General features: G+C 34.4%; 2 protein-coding genes and 1 long non-coding RNA gene across 4 annotated transcripts; 1 reads left to right on the forward strand and 2 right to left on the reverse strand.

The window, feature by feature from the left end:
• Positions 1-2867: 2867 nt before the first annotated feature.
• LOC125216630 (zinc finger protein 3-like) lies at positions 2868-3713 on the reverse strand. Its single transcript, XM_048118386.2, has one exon. The coding sequence runs from the start codon at positions 3485-3487 to the stop codon at positions 2978-2980; it is 510 nt and encodes a 169-aa protein (XP_047974343.1). The 5' UTR covers positions 3488-3713; the 3' UTR covers positions 2868-2977.
• Positions 3714-6720: 3007 nt separating this feature from the next.
• On the forward strand, positions 6721-8736 carry LOC125216710 (uncharacterized). Of its 2 annotated transcripts, XR_007175447.2 has the most exons (4): positions 6721-7200; positions 7598-7731; positions 8308-8468; positions 8559-8736. It is a non-coding gene; the product is annotated as an uncharacterized LOC125216710 (long non-coding RNA). The 2 variants fall into 2 exon arrangements; XR_007175446.2 differs by having other exon boundaries at positions 7598-8468.
• A 322-nt stretch (positions 8737-9058) lies between these two features.
• On the reverse strand, positions 9059-12991 carry LOC125200044 (aquaporin NIP6-1-like). The gene is made up of 5 exons (XM_048097843.2): positions 12584-12991; positions 12241-12465; positions 11978-12178; positions 11434-11495; positions 9059-9552 (listed from the first exon to the last, which is right to left on the reverse strand). The coding sequence occupies exons 1-5, from the start codon at positions 12794-12796 to the stop codon at positions 9348-9350; spliced, it is 906 nt and encodes a 301-aa protein (XP_047953800.2). The 5' UTR covers positions 12797-12991; the 3' UTR covers positions 9059-9347.
• Between the last annotated feature and the right edge of the window lie 2692 nt (positions 12992-15683).

The raw sequence follows: 15683 nt of genomic DNA on the forward strand, positions 1-15683 counted from the left end.
TTGGTCTACCTATACCTATTCATGTATTCCATGACTAAATAGTTAGAGCACCCGTTAATCATGCATTAATGACGAGTGCCACAATTGTTTTTAGTCAATCATAGGTTATTGGAAAATGAACTAAAGAAGTATATGTATCTTTAAAGCGATTGTGACATTAATGTATTACTTGTGTGACCGGTGGGGAAGCACATTTTTTAAATAAAGTAAGGCCATTGAAGAATTTTTAAATAGAGTAGACTAGGCCCCCACTCTTGTCACATTGCACTTGCTCATTTAATCATCATATATAAGTGATGTTTTGACTCTCACGCCACCATTTATCATCAAATAACATACTAAGCCACAGTCTAAATTCCATGTTCAATACAGGAGGAATGATTTTTTCATTTATTTTTCCTTCCAGTGATGATTATCTACTTCTTCAGTTATTTGTTTTGAATCTTAACTAGATGGGACTAGAATTATAGAAAATAAATCAAAGTCTAAAATTAGTGTTAGTCTAAAATAAATCAAAGTCTAAACCCTAAAAATTAGCAATCAACTGCGTTCTGGACCAAAACGTATTGTCTAGGATCATAAATTAACACACTTAATGTGTAAGACCAATTTTTTTTTTTTTTTTTCTGCAAATGTCGGTTGACCGTTAGTTTTCTTATAGAAATGTTAAATATGTACCAAAACATAATTATTTACTAAACCATAAACTCACTTAATATATAGAACTAAAAAGTATTTTTGAGAGAATGTATGAGAAATTTTTTGATGTTAATCTACAAAATGTTAAGATAATATCACAATTAAGTTCTAAAATATTGTTTATTTAGCCAACATATATACCACGTGTCACTCATTTGTTTGCTACTTGGATTTCTCATCACCCAAACAGGGCATTGGGATAAGTCGAAAGTGTAAATTGCCAATATGATTATACTAGGAAAACTTGACATTGAGTCATATAACTGGAGAAAAACTGTATATTTGGCCTACATATTTAAAATAATCAACCACAGACAAAATCAGTTCTAATCTAGTAGGGTTGACTAGTACTCACATATACCTAATCATACTACTTTTATTCGCTCACTTACTCCTATATATTCCTCACTACGGAGTATTTCTTTAAGATAATCCCACTCTAATTATTCGGTTGAATCACACCTGAATTATTTTTTTTTTATCTCTATGAGTATTGAATAGATTGTTTATTAACATTGACAAATTTTTAATACTCCTATGACTGTAATGTGTTTTTATGAATTCATACCAGATTAACAAGAAAGAGATATATTAAAAAAATTAAATGATACCGTTATACCATCATAGGCCGACACAATGCATTTATTGTAAGAAAATTTGAAGTTATTTTTACACAAATTTCGTGCTTAAGCCATTGCATGCTAGGCGTGATTAAGAACTTTGAGGGGGGTCAAATATAAGAATAAATCAATTAATGTTCGGTATGTAAATTCGCATTTGATTTATTTTGAAATCAGAACAATTCAATACTAGGTGCTACTAATTTATAATTGAATTTTAAATTAAAGTTAAATCAGATAATGATGAGAATTTAGACGCAAATACTTATTTCTATCACTGTTATACATCTTGTGATAACAATAATAGGAAAATATATATTCCAAATATTTAGTTTACTGCGAAAATACCTACACAACAAATAGAGATATTTTGTGAGGCATCATATTCATATTGGCGCGCCGAAAACAATGAATGCGCACCGAAAGTAGTTTCATCATTTTAATATCTGTTGGTATATTATGATATACAGATTAATGTCCGTTGGTATCTTGGCACCAACTAATCCATCCACCGTAGGCATATATGAGTTTATTTATTATCATAGACCCACTATTGTCGGTATATATGTACGAGTTTATGACTTTTTTCAACCCCGCAATAAAGGGACACATAGTTTGCAAATAATTTAAATGGATTAAATTATACTCCCTCCGTTCCATAGTAATAGGGGCGTTTTTCCATTTCCGTCAGTTCCATAGTAATAGAGTCATTTCTTTTTTTATTAAAAGTCAACACATTTTTCCACATCTACTTTACTCTCTCTTACTTTTTTCTATCTTCATCTCTCTACCTTTATCATTTTCCACTTTATTCTCTATTTACTTAATTCCACTAACACAATTTTTCTTATTCTCCGTGCCGAAAAGTTTTGCCTCCATTACTATGAAACGGAGGGAGTAAGTACATACTCCCTCCGTCCCAAGGAAGATGACCCATTTCTTGGGCGGCACAGGATTTTATGCAACTTTATTTTGTGTGTTGAGAGGAGAGAGTAAAGTAAGAGAGAGATAATAAAGTAGAGATAAATGTGTTTCCATTTTATTTTAAGTAATGGGTCATCTTAATTGGAACAAACTAAAAAGGAAAGTGAGCCATTTTCAATGGGACGGAGGGAATACTATAATTTCGACAGATCTAAGGATCCTAGCTAGTGAAGCTAGGATCTAGCTGACAACTTGTACTTCATATTTCATTTAAACGAAAAATATACTAGCTTCACTGCATCTCATTCCATTGGTTGACCAACACTATAAGAAAAGAATTTCCAAGGATGTTTTTTTATTTAATTATAATGTTAATTTATGTCTCTAAATATAACATCGACGTGTTAATAAACATTTTCAATCATAGTGTCCCAACTAAAATTAAGGGAAGCAAACGAAAGTATCCCATCAAAGCAAAAAATTAATGTTTAATGGGCAATTGTATTTTCAACTTAAGGATAGTGTTCTTTGAGTTCTCAATTTTGGTTAATATTTAAAATTTTCCAACACAATTAATTAATTTTCAAATTTTGTGTAGTGTATGTAGATAACAATTTGACAATGTAACAAAATGTTGTTGATCGTGAGGGAGAAATTCAAATTGGTCTCATAAAATTGAGCAATGGAAATAAGAGAATTGAAGATCTTACATTGTTATTGGAAACTGAAACTAATTAGAGTTTGAGAGACAAATCCAAGATTTTAAACTCTTCAGTCTTCAACTGCAAATTAGCACCAGCATCCCATTTCACTCCTTCCACCGGCAGCCGCCCTACAGCCGGCTGCGGATGGAGAGGAGGCCTCCTCCCAAACACCGGGAACCCGCCAAATTTGTACCTAAACGGTGGGCCCACATGAACGCTAGAAGAAGTAGGCTTATGGATGATGGAGCTGTGAACCTGCATCGCAAGAGACCTATGCAGAGGGAGAGGAGAGTGGTGGCCGAGGCGCCGCTCTCGTTTGTGGGCGTTCTGGTGGCCGCCGAGGGCCTGGGAGCTGTAGAACTTCCTGGTGCAGTAGTTGCATGAGAACACTCGATTTGGCTCAGCATCTTTGCTTGACAGGCTTAGATCCAAAACCAGAGTCATCTTCTCTTGATTTTCCATGATTTTTGTGAGGCATGATGGTGAAGTGATGCTTAGAGAATGGTGGTGGGAGTGTTGCTCTGAATTTGGTGGCTCCATATGTATGGACTATGGATTATGGAGGGTTTTGAGCTCAACTTCTTATTTTATTGATTTTTTGGGATAGTCTCAAAGTTTGCAAATGCTAATTGATTACAATATAAATGCTTTGGTACTATGTAAGGAAGGAACCACAATTTACGGTTAAAATTTACAAACACCTAATCATTGAAGAGATATAGCTACTAGCTAGCTAGCTAGGTATATATCGTGATGTGGTCTGTGGTGGGGGTATGCATACTCTCTAGTCTCTAGGTGACAATATAGATTCGTTACCTTGTATGTGTAGTGTTGCTATATATGTTCACATTGAAATTGGATCAAGATTGAAGTGCCTTTTTAGTGTACAAAATTAAATTGTAAAGATTGAAGTGTATTTTTCTAGCAACGAATCAACTTCACATATCGAGTGTGAGTTTCAAATAATGTAAAGAAATAAATCTCAAGCATCAAGCTCGCTCACCAGCAAATTCTGACACCTTATGTAGTTTTATAAGCTTTATATCTCATTTTTGGAAGCTTTCTAATGTTTATATTGATATCAAACTAAAATTGATTTATTTGAACTGATAGTACTTGATCGAACTATTGTTAATATTGCTCAACTGATTCTTGTGTAGTTGTGTTACTTTTGTGGTTGTGTTGTTGAAAATAAATGTTGGGTATGGTAACTAGGTAAACCTGGCAAACAAATGAAGTAAAACAAGAATCTTAAATTTATGATTACCAACCAATTAAATAAATAGTCGAAAAAACATGGGCAAGTTACTTAATGATTTTTGGGGTATCTAAAATAAGCAGTCGAAAAATCAAGGGCAAGATACTTTTTAGATTGGGCTGGTAATCCATAGACAGAAGTCAACAACGTGATATTTCTTCTTTATTAGTGGAAATTTGATAACTCGGAGAAGTAGTTACTAAAAAGTGGTTTAATTGAGATATCGTGGTCAGTGAAGTTGATGGCTCAAATTGGTTTTTCTCCGATAGAATATGAATTAAAAATTAAAATGGGATAACAAAGCCTATGTAAGTAGTATTTCGGAAAATTTAGTCAACATAATAGAACAAAATATGTGGAGGTAGACAAACAGCTCATCAATGACAAGACTGTGAGTGGAATGCACAATTATCATTTGTTCAATTTGAGAACCATTCTTACAAAAATAGTCAACTCAAATGTACTTCAGTTGAATATTGGAGCTGTCAGTTCTCACTGTTCAATTTGAGGGGAGTGGTAAATCAATTAGGTAATTAAATCAGGGATCACAATGAATAAATTTTTATTGCTTTCCTTGTAGTAAATTATAGGAGTAGTATTAATTGAGCCATTTTTTATTTTAGCAAAAACTTTATTCTCTCTTTGTTAATATGAATTTTTTAAATTTTGTGCTAAAAAAAACACCTTAATTAACTTAGGACGGAAGTAGTAATAAAACAAAAAAATATCTTCGTTGGATAAAACTAGTAATAAAACGTCCAAAATATATTATGAAATAGTGTATCTACTATTGTTATTATCTTAATGTGAATGTAAAATGACTATATGTGGAGTGGCCGACAGTTGGATGGAAAGCTGTTGCATGTAAATATGGTGCTGCTCTGCTACCTTAGTGCTATCTTGTAATGTTATAAATTTATAATTATATATATGAAAAATATCCGCTTCATAGATCACATGTCCCATGTTCTAAAGTAGGGTTTTTGGATAAGAATTATTGTTTCTCAACTATTCTTAAACAGAATCATCATTTTTTTTGTGTTAGGAGAGGATCTGAAATCATTCACACGACATCTTATGCTCTTGTCGTGTTTTCTTCATATTTCTCCATTATTTTTGGTAGTATTAGAATACTAGTACTTACTAATTTATGCATAATGAATCTCTCTCTCCCTCCCTCTTTCTCTATGAATATAAATATTATAATGGATGCATAATGCATTTAAGTAAAAGAAGGATTATGTGAATAATTTTCATTCTAGTTATATGTGATTGCCCTATTATTATCGTGATTATGTGAATTATCGTGATTAATTTTCATTCTAGTTATATGTGATTGCCCTATCATCATAATGAATCTCTATATATTATTTTATAATATTCTTTTTGTAGACAATCATATTTATACAAAAATAGTATACGGTTTTTATTTGTACCGCACTATATATATATGGATTAATGGATGAGTTCTTTCTCCAGCTGGCTAGTAGAAATTATGGATCATCAAACTTTATGAAGACAATATGTCTTTAATTATAAGAAATTATTGTCTCATTCTAGTTTTAGTAACTATACCTAGCACAAGCCATTTAATTATAACTCAACGTATAAGTGGATATAAAGTAGTATTCATTATGATTTTACGTGTTCAAATTCATATGCTAATCTTAAAAAAAATTATATAGCCAATGTTTATGAACAACTAAAAATTTACATGTTATCCCCAACCACCACTATTTTATCGTCATTCACTAGCAGATTATGCCTCGATTGTGAATGAATGACTTGCATGTTCTATATTTCATGTACAATTAAGAATATAGTATTCAATTTCGAACCACCTAGTTCTGTTATACTAATTCACAATCTTTAATTAGTTGCAAATTAGTAATTCTGTGGATCAGTTGTTTCGGTTGTGTTCACAGCTTATGGTATTCTTAGCTGTGAATTACTAAATTAAATAAAGTGTCTAAACGATTAAATATTAATAAATGTGAATGATTTAAAAAAATATAAGTACCTATGTTTTACTTTTAGAATTTCAGAATCGCTATATTATATAGTATTCTCTCACTCCCCTCAATAATATCTTTAATTTATTCACCAATATTGTCAAAATTGGACTCGTCACATTATTACTCCTTAATTCCACTCATAACAAATTCAAACAATTTATCAAAACGGGACTGATATATAGTAAATATTTACAGCTAGCGATTAACACTAGAGTCAAAATAGAAATGAAGGTGGAATTATGAGGTTATTGGTTTTGGTGAAATAAATAAATATGATATATCACTGTCTAGTGTTGCAATGAGTAGCTTTCATGGAACACAGGTGTGCGGTTTCCACCGTAATTATGACTATCCTTGTCCATTAATTTTCCTCATCCACTCAATAACTCATAATTTTGTGGTCGCCCTTTATTTGGTTAGGTCCTAGTTATTGTTGTCATACATTCTTAAACTGTCAAATCTTATTAGGTAAGTGGGCACAACTCGAAATAATGAAATGGCATCATGTGTTCGAACTCAGCAGACAACTCTTCTCGCTCATCAATTATCTTCAATGATTTGAAAATCCATTTTGATCTTATATATCTTCAGATTTGTCAATTGGGCCTGTTCAAGGACCATCTACCAGTGGGCCTAAGACTTTGGATTTGTGAATTTTTATAGGCAATTTTGATGCATGAGGGGGAAGAAAAACAGGAAATTGAATTGACAAAGAAGATTGTGAATGATGTGTTTCCTCAAACAAAGAGGAGGCGGAAGCGGCATTGTTGCTCGCGGCGGGTGGTCTGTTGGGCCTGCTTGACGCATTGCTGGTACGAGTCCAAGACCTCCTCGAAGCGCTGGCAGGAGCGGAAGCGGCAGCCCTGCACCTGCTGCCTGCATTGGTTATAGTTTTCGCTGGCGTCTTCGTCGAAGGTGGCGGTTAGTGCTAGTGCTGCCTTGGTTGCCATTATGATATATATATGCGAGAGAGAATTAAGGTGAGTTTATATAGAGGATTTTAAGGGGTTTAATTTAGCGTAGAGTGAAATTCCCAGCTTCCACATCGATTCCCATGCATATGTTGCCAAAACACATGTCCTCACCCATCTATGTTTTCTCTCAAAATAATTAGCTATCAAATTGATACTGAATTAACAACCAAAAACAGGGTTTAAACGCTAACTAACCTCATTATATTACTCCATTTCTATTTTAATTTCTTGGATAATTTAATTAACTTCAGTTTTGATTTTGTTCAATGTTCACCGTGCATCTACCAAAAGATAGGGTTTAAAGTCTAAATAACCTCTTCTCAGGGGGCAAATTGTAAACAACAAAACTTCCTAGCGATTCAAATTTATAACCATTTTCCCTTCACTTGTCTATCGAATTCAGATGCAATACCAATCGAGAATCATGATTCATGGCCATCGCCGACTCAGATCTACATTACCGGAGAATGAAGATAGCGTTAAACAACGACCAGTGAGCAATCAATGAAACCGCTGTTTTTTTTTTCATGCGACAAGGTATAGATTAGTACAGTAGTTTCAATGCATGACCGACGAACAAAGTGCGTGTTAGCATCTACGAAATGCAGTAGAATGTAGCATTCGTATTTGCAATGGAATGTTTGAATGTGCAGATTAGAGTTTTATCGGAAGTGCAGATTTGGTTAATTGTCAAGGAAAATTAATTTATGGAGTATGTTTTAAATCTTTTGCAATTTTATAGCCTGAGGGGATTATGTTGTTTTACTTTTACTCCATCACTAATTATAATCATACTCACTCTTTACCTTGTTATGTTGCAAAAGTTTGAACTTCACCTAATTTGCTTCGGTTTGTGTTAGATTTTCTTGCATTATAAGATAGATTAAACTCATGTCCTAGAGATGTAAAAGTGAAATTAAGCTTAACTGTAGCTCTGTCAATTCTTAGTTGAAGTAGTGCAATGTTTGGGCCCTACAAAATTAAGATTTACTGTAGCTCTCTGTGCTTAAAAGTTAAAGTGCTTCAGGCTGGTTTTGATGTGAGGCCTTCGATTATGTCCATGCGGTTTCCAACTGCTCTCCCTTTCATCTTATGATATTTTCTCTCTTGCAGTTCATCTTTTGTTGCTGTTTACTGAGAGAATGGTATAAAATCGTATACCATACGCTCAGCATATTTATCCCAACGTTAGGACATTGAAAGGCTTCATATACAATTAAGAATGGTGTAGTAAAAGTCAGCCATTCGCAAAGGGTTTCCCTAACTGACAATAGGTGCACCCACCATTACTGATTATGGTGCTTGTTTCAGACTTGGTTTGCTTCTACTACTTTTTAACTCCTACTGTATTTCTCTTCCAACAGGAATTTCTGCACAAGATCATATGCATGTTAGAATATTGTGAAGGAGGTTTCTAGTGTTGGCCATTATTTCTACGATTAAGGCAGCAGGCGCAGTCAACTTTTTCTCTGTCCTGTTTTTGTAAAACAATCCATTAAAGGTCCTGCATGATAAGAATTAAGAAGAAATGACTTTACGATGTGGGAGACTCTGGAACGTCATGAATCACATAAATGAGTTAATGGTGTAAATGAATTAGCATAAGAAATTTGAATTATCTGACAGAAGAATGTTTGTGAAATGGATCTTAGGATCACTATGGAGCAGTATGTTTGTACTTGCTTGTGTATCATTCTTCCTGTTTGGAGAGCAAAAATGTTTCCTTCGATATAGAGTTTAATATCGAGTCCGATGCTGATGATGTACAAATACTTAATTGCTAATATCATAAAGGAATTTATGTAGCCTAGTGCTATCAAACAATCTCCAACTCTCATATGAAATTGGTCGTGACACAATAGAGTTTGTTATATGAAACTGATAGTCAGGAATGCAAATAAGTTCAGTTTGAGGCCCCAAATGAGACTTTGAGTTTAATACAAGGGTTAATTTCTACGTGTGCCCAGGTTCAAGCTACAGAGCATTCATGGACATCTTAACAACCTTTCTAAGCCAAGTAATATTCAAATATATTTCACAATCTATACATTGGTAAGTAGAGAGAGCCCACATTCACCAGCTTGTTACATGTGACTTATATGTATATATATGTGTGTGTAGTCTTGCCTGCCTCATTGACAGGTGATCTGAATTCATCTCCTGAAACTATGTTCTCCCAATGGCTTGTCGTGTGCTTTGTCGCCTTCATCAGGAAGCTTAACAGCAGAGTAAACACCAGCGCCAGCAAGAGCTCCTAACATTGGTGCAGTAAGGTACACCCATATGGCTCTATAGTTGTTTGCAGCAATCGCCGGCCCTAAAGTTCTCACTGGGTTCATTGATGCTCCACTGCTTTCCCTGCATCACAAAGACATAGAGTCTTAGATATGAAATATCATAATGGCTTTTGGATCAAAAATTGTGTTACACTTTAAATGATTGATGATCATGGAGCTTTTCCCTGACCATTTGCACCACTAGCTTTTAGAGGTGCAAGTTGCATTCCCTCTTTCTATCTCTCTTTTATAGTGAGTTGGGTTGCCGACTTTTACCTTCCACGCATTTTGTCTCCCATCTTTTTTTGTGGGATTAGATTCGATCGTGCTTCACTTCACCATGTATGGCGATAGGATCCTAAATTCCTAACTGTAGTTTAGTCGCAATTGGCAAAGTAGAAAGGGAGCCTTTGACCAACCACAACTATGCTCCTTGGCCCATTATACTCCATTTAGTAGGGTGTAGCGCGCAATAGCATTGAAATGGAAGAGTATCTAGAATAAAGGGTTGATTATAAAGGGTAATGTTGGTTCTGTACCTGCCTTACTCCTTGTCAATCTTTACTTCAATTTGACAAGCAAAACTGAGTGTTCTTCGAGGATTTTCAACCAAGTCTTTGGATGTGTGATGCAGGGGTCATTTTCGTTTCTTACTCTATTATTGTTCTTTAAATCTTTTCTCTTTTTAATCATGTCTAAGCAAATTACATGATTTTAGTTTGTAGGACCCTCATAAAAATCAAAGTGTGGTGACTTTTGTGTGGATTTATCTGTCTATTTGTGAACAATTCTACATAAACCATATGTAATACTCCCTCCGGGAGTCCCGGAGTATTAGACTCACTTCTTTTAGGCACATGATTTAAGGAATTGATATTTAAATAGTTAAAGTGGAGAGAGTAAAGTATGAGAGAGGGAAAAAGTAGGGGAGGGAAGAGAGAAAAAAGTAGGTGGAGAATAAAATAAGATAGATGCTTTTTGCTAAAAAAGAAAATGAGTCTAATATGTTGGGACATCCAAAAGGGAAAGTTGGTCTAATACCTTGGGACGAAGGGAGTAGTACTTACTCCCTCCATCCCGGCTAAGATGGCACATTGCTTAACTGACACGGGATTTTAGGAGTTATTGGTTAAAGTGTTTAATTGGGGAGAGAGAGAAAGTGAGTGTAAATATTAAAGTAGAGAGATAAAGAAAGATGAATATTTTAATAGGAGTGAGAAAAAGTGGTTGAGTGTATTAATTGGAGAGAGAAAGTTTCCAAAAAATGAAATGTATCATCTTAGTTGGAACAAACTAAAAAGGAAAACGTGTTATCTTAAGCGGGACGGAGGGAGTACTATAGTCTTAGACTAGGGCAGCAATCTTGCACATTTTAAAAACAAAAGGAAATATATTAGTACTACTACTACTACAATATTTTGTCAGTATTTTTTCACTAGGGTCATGAGGTCCAAAATCAGAAACTTGAAAATCTACATATATAGCATGCCAAATTTGATGTGAAGATCATATTTCTATACTTCATATCAATTTACACATTAGATCCGATCCACAAGCCATCTGGATTTTGTATATAAGTCGGAATTTGAGTTTCCCAACAGTGTGATAAAAATATTACTAACTCCGTCCATCAAAATTTGTCCCACTTTGATCTGTCCATCAAAATTTATCCCACTTTAACCCGACACGAGTTTTAAGAAATGTAATAGAAAGTGAGTTGAAAAAGTTAGTGGATTGTGGGTTCTACTTTTATATATTAGTTTTATAATAAAATGTGAGTATGAATGAGTTAGTGGAATATGAGATCCACTACCAAAGATGACAAAAGTGAAATAAGACAAAATTTTGGGGGACAGACGAAAATGGAAAAATGAGACAAATTTTGGTGGACGGAGGTAGTAATATAATGTATAGTAATTCGTTAAAATTTTAAAAGAGTGTCATCACTGGTTGATAGTATTACCCGGCTATGAGTATATTGAGCATGACAGTCGCTCCAACCGCAATCCCTGCAAGCTCGCCCACCTATTGTGCCACAACTTACAAATAAATTAGCTACAAACACATATTTTGAGTATCATGTAAGCCATACAAGGTACTATTAAATCCAACTCTTTTAGGTTTAACTTTAAAGTCAAAATAAAACATTCCAAAGTCAGCGCCATTCTACTAATTTAAGGATCTCATATCCTCCCCTTGATTTCATTAACTAATACTACTAACAATCTACAACCATCAATTGCAACAATAAACTAAGATTTTTAGACTACACCAGAATAGCAACCATCAACAGGAGGACTGGGCTCTTTGTCTAGCAAATTAATATCGTTTGTCGCTGCAATTAATGGTCATCGAAATTTGGACTTTTCATTACCAATTTTCACTACTCAAACTTGTTATTCTATGTATATAATTTTGACAACTAAATAAAAGCCAAATAAAAAAAAGAAAAAAAAAAAAAGAGTAAAAGTTGCATTTCGAAGATGATGTAGAAGTTGTGTGCTTACAGCTCTTGTATCAGTGGCGACTGCAGTGACAACAAACATAAGGTTGAAGGTGATGATGAACTCCAATGCAAATGCCTGAGCATATTCCACTCCAGGACTAGGGACAGTAACACCACCTCCCATTATTGGCTCAAAAATGGCCTTTAGCATAAATGAAGCACATATTGATGCACTCACTTGTGCACCTATGTATACCGGCACCTGAAAATTCATCATTAATCATTATTTCAAAAAACATTAATCATTTGTAACATATTCATTACATGTTTCCACGGGAAGTGGCGGAGAGCGGCGAAGGCGACGGTGATTGAGGGATTCAGATGGGCGCCGGAGATGTGTCCGGTGGAGAGTATCACTATCATCACGGCCAGCCCCGACGATGCTGCCATCCCGAGAAGCGTCTCCGCCCCTTTAGTCCTTTGGTTCACTATTGGTGCCGCCGCTCCGGCAAATATTATTATCAGTGTGCCTATAAACTCCGCTCCCACCTATTTTATAGTAACATATGTATATGTCATGCATCAACTTGTAAATATTTGATATTAGGAAAAAAAATATATAACAAAAAAAAAAAAACACAAAAATTGACTTCACACACACACGCACCTTTCTAGCAAGAGTGATGGAAGATGAAGGCAATGAGCAAGAGATAGGGGGCAAGGGCCCCTCCTCCAATGACAAAGATTCAATATTGAAGCATTTGCAACTATTCCCAAGTAGAGACGATCGTCTTTCGTTCCCATTTCTGAACCCTCCGACTCCGAAGAGAGGGACGCCTGGAGGTGTGGAAGGCGCGGAGGTCGTATGTTCGCCTTCCATGTATAGATATCTACCTAGTATCTTAGGTCAAGGAAACTCAATGTGTTTAGTACTAGTTGAGCTCAAGTGTGTTATTGTGCTATTTTCATGGCATTGGACCATTTTATAGTAGGTTCAAGAAAGTTGACTTGGGGAATCCTTATTAAAGAAAAAGGTGGGGAAAAAATATATGTGTGGGTGGATGATATTGAAGTGAGGGAGAGAGAAATGAAGTTGGGACAACCCCTCTACATGAAAGTATGTATCAACATTTGAACCATTGGGACATAAGTAATTGGGGTTATGCTGTCTCTTCCACTCAATTTTGTATTATCAGTCTGTATCTGGTCTCTATTATAATGTCAACCATTGCCTGCACCTTCTTGCCTTTTTCTTTCAAAGCAGAAAAAGAGAGAGAGAGGGATTATTAATATATTCATTGACTATAATTTACCATGGATCAATTTGTACTCTTATCTTATCTGTAAACAAGCATCTGAACTGCAGCTCTGAGCTTACCTTTTTATTTAAAAACGATCTTGGGAAAATTCTAATGAATATGATAATGGTCATCATTATATTTATACGGACAGCTAGTCCTAAAGAGAGATGATAGATGTAAGAATAAACTTTTTCTTTTCTTTTGTTTTTTATATCATCGAATTAAACTTTGGTGTTTTCTATACAAACAAATTAGAGACCATTGTATCAAGAATATAATGATGTGCATGGGAGTTTTAAAATGATTTTTTTTTTTTGTTTAGTTTGTCGATCCTTTTAATTCATTTTTTTTCCCCTAGAAGTAAAGTATGGAATCATGGTTTCAAATTTAAATTGATCATTTGAAGAAGGCGTAAGACGTGATTTTATTTAAGATATTATATTTCAATAGTTGCATTAAAATTCCTATGCAATCATATTTTTTCAAATCTAGTCTACACCTCAATTGTTAACGTTAACTCTACCTCCACAATACAAATTCAAAGTTTAGAAATGGGTGCTCTCATTTTCTAGTTTTGGTGCTGATTTTGTTGTTGTATCATTGTTGGATTTGTGATGTGGATGTCGTCGAAAGTGGCAGTCATATGGAGTAGTAGATTTGGAAAAGAGAGCATATATATTTTTTTTGTTGTTATTCATGAGTTGGAGCATGCATAATATAAAGGTCAGACCAGTAGTAGAGTACAAAATATAAAATGGCATCTTTTTCTTTACTATTCAACGAACTAGTTGATGAATTTATGGGGAGATCATTGTAAACACGTCTTGGTTGTGAAAGAGAAGACTCTCTGCAGAATCATGACTATTTAAGTGAAAATGATTTCAAAGTAGGAACAAATTCACTCTAATTAATAAACACTCCGTCCATTTTCTTATTAGGATATTTGCATGTAAATTCTTCCTATACGTTTATATTTTGACGTTAACATGGCTTGATGATTACTTACATAGCATTATCGAATGTCAACTAAAACGATGTTACATTGTATGCAGCAAAACACCGTCGTAATGTACTAAGCATCCATAATAAGTCGGACTAACCGATAGCCTAACACTAGGATTAACCAAAAACACCTCTTGTCACGTCACTAGGACCAAGCACAGCCTGTCACATCACTAGGACTAACCACAACACAATAATAGGCTAGTATTAGTACTAGCCGACGTCCTAGCCAATAAAACAAATTGAAAAATACGATTAATTCATTTTAATTGTTGGTGTTTATCAAATATTAAAAAAATGAAGTGCAATGAGTTGTAAATATTAATAAAAAAATCGATTAGTCCGTCCTCTGTCCGTGCAATAACGGACTAAAGGTAGGACTAACGGTTAGGGCGTGGATGAGCGCTCGTCCTACTTCGGGACATCCGTTGCGTTAGTCCGCTATTGTGGACGGACATCCCCTCGCCCTAACCGCTAGTCCTACCTTCAGTCCGCTATTGTGGATGCTCTAAATTAAATAATTTCATTCATTAAATTGGAGATTATATTAAGAAAGAATGAAATCATTTACTTCATTCCATCATATTATTTCTCAATATATTCCTCAATTCAACAAATGGAAATGTTTAATTTGAAATGATACGATGTCATTTTTTTTAACATAAAAATGCTCTGAATCACTTCAAATTGGTGGTGAGCGATGCTCCAATTCATCACAGCAGAAGGCTTGCAGCATAACTAGGCTCTCAAGCTCACTAAAAAAATTAAACAACATGATCAAATTATAGAGCTCAAAACAAATACACCCGCACCAAATCAATAAAAAGCAAAGAACCAGAAAAGAACACCTAGGAGAGGCTCATTGCCTACAATGTGATGTCGTTTTGGTTGACGTTTAATATCGCCACGTAAGTAAGTCATTAAATTGTATTAGTATTATATTCTTGATTGGTTGCAAAATCGTATAGTTGTAAAACTAGAACAAATCAATAATTCGATAATGTACATGCATATAATAAAGGTAATATATGAAATCAGAATTTGGTAAAAAAAATTAAGAATTTCCAATCAAACTACCCTTTCTTCCTCTTTTTTGTATATAGGTTGTGAATAATTCAAATGATGAATCCATGGTTGGCAAAGAAATGAAGTTCTTTTTAGTTTTTTCTATCAATTCAAACATTCGAAATACCTCAATCTTGTCTACCACTTAGCGGCATATATTTAGATGTAGGTAAGAACATTAGACCTGCCTTTTTTCACATGTAGCAATGGACATCATTATATATACTTCCAAAAACCATCTTCTTTTGTGTGAAAATAAGATGCTGTAACCCTAAGTCGAGAAAATTATTCCAATGTCCATTTATTTCGCTTTATATATGGAGTATCATTTTCATAATGATGATATAAATATCATTAGTAATAGTATGTTAACTCGTATACAATTTAATTTCAATTTTC

Source organism: Salvia hispanica, chromosome 3 (genome assembly GCF_029641045.1).
Source record: "Salvia hispanica isolate PSC_SH4W2 chromosome 3, Shi_PSC_v1, whole genome shotgun sequence".
Classification (NCBI taxonomy): Eukaryota; Viridiplantae; Streptophyta; class Magnoliopsida; order Lamiales; family Lamiaceae; genus Salvia; species Salvia hispanica.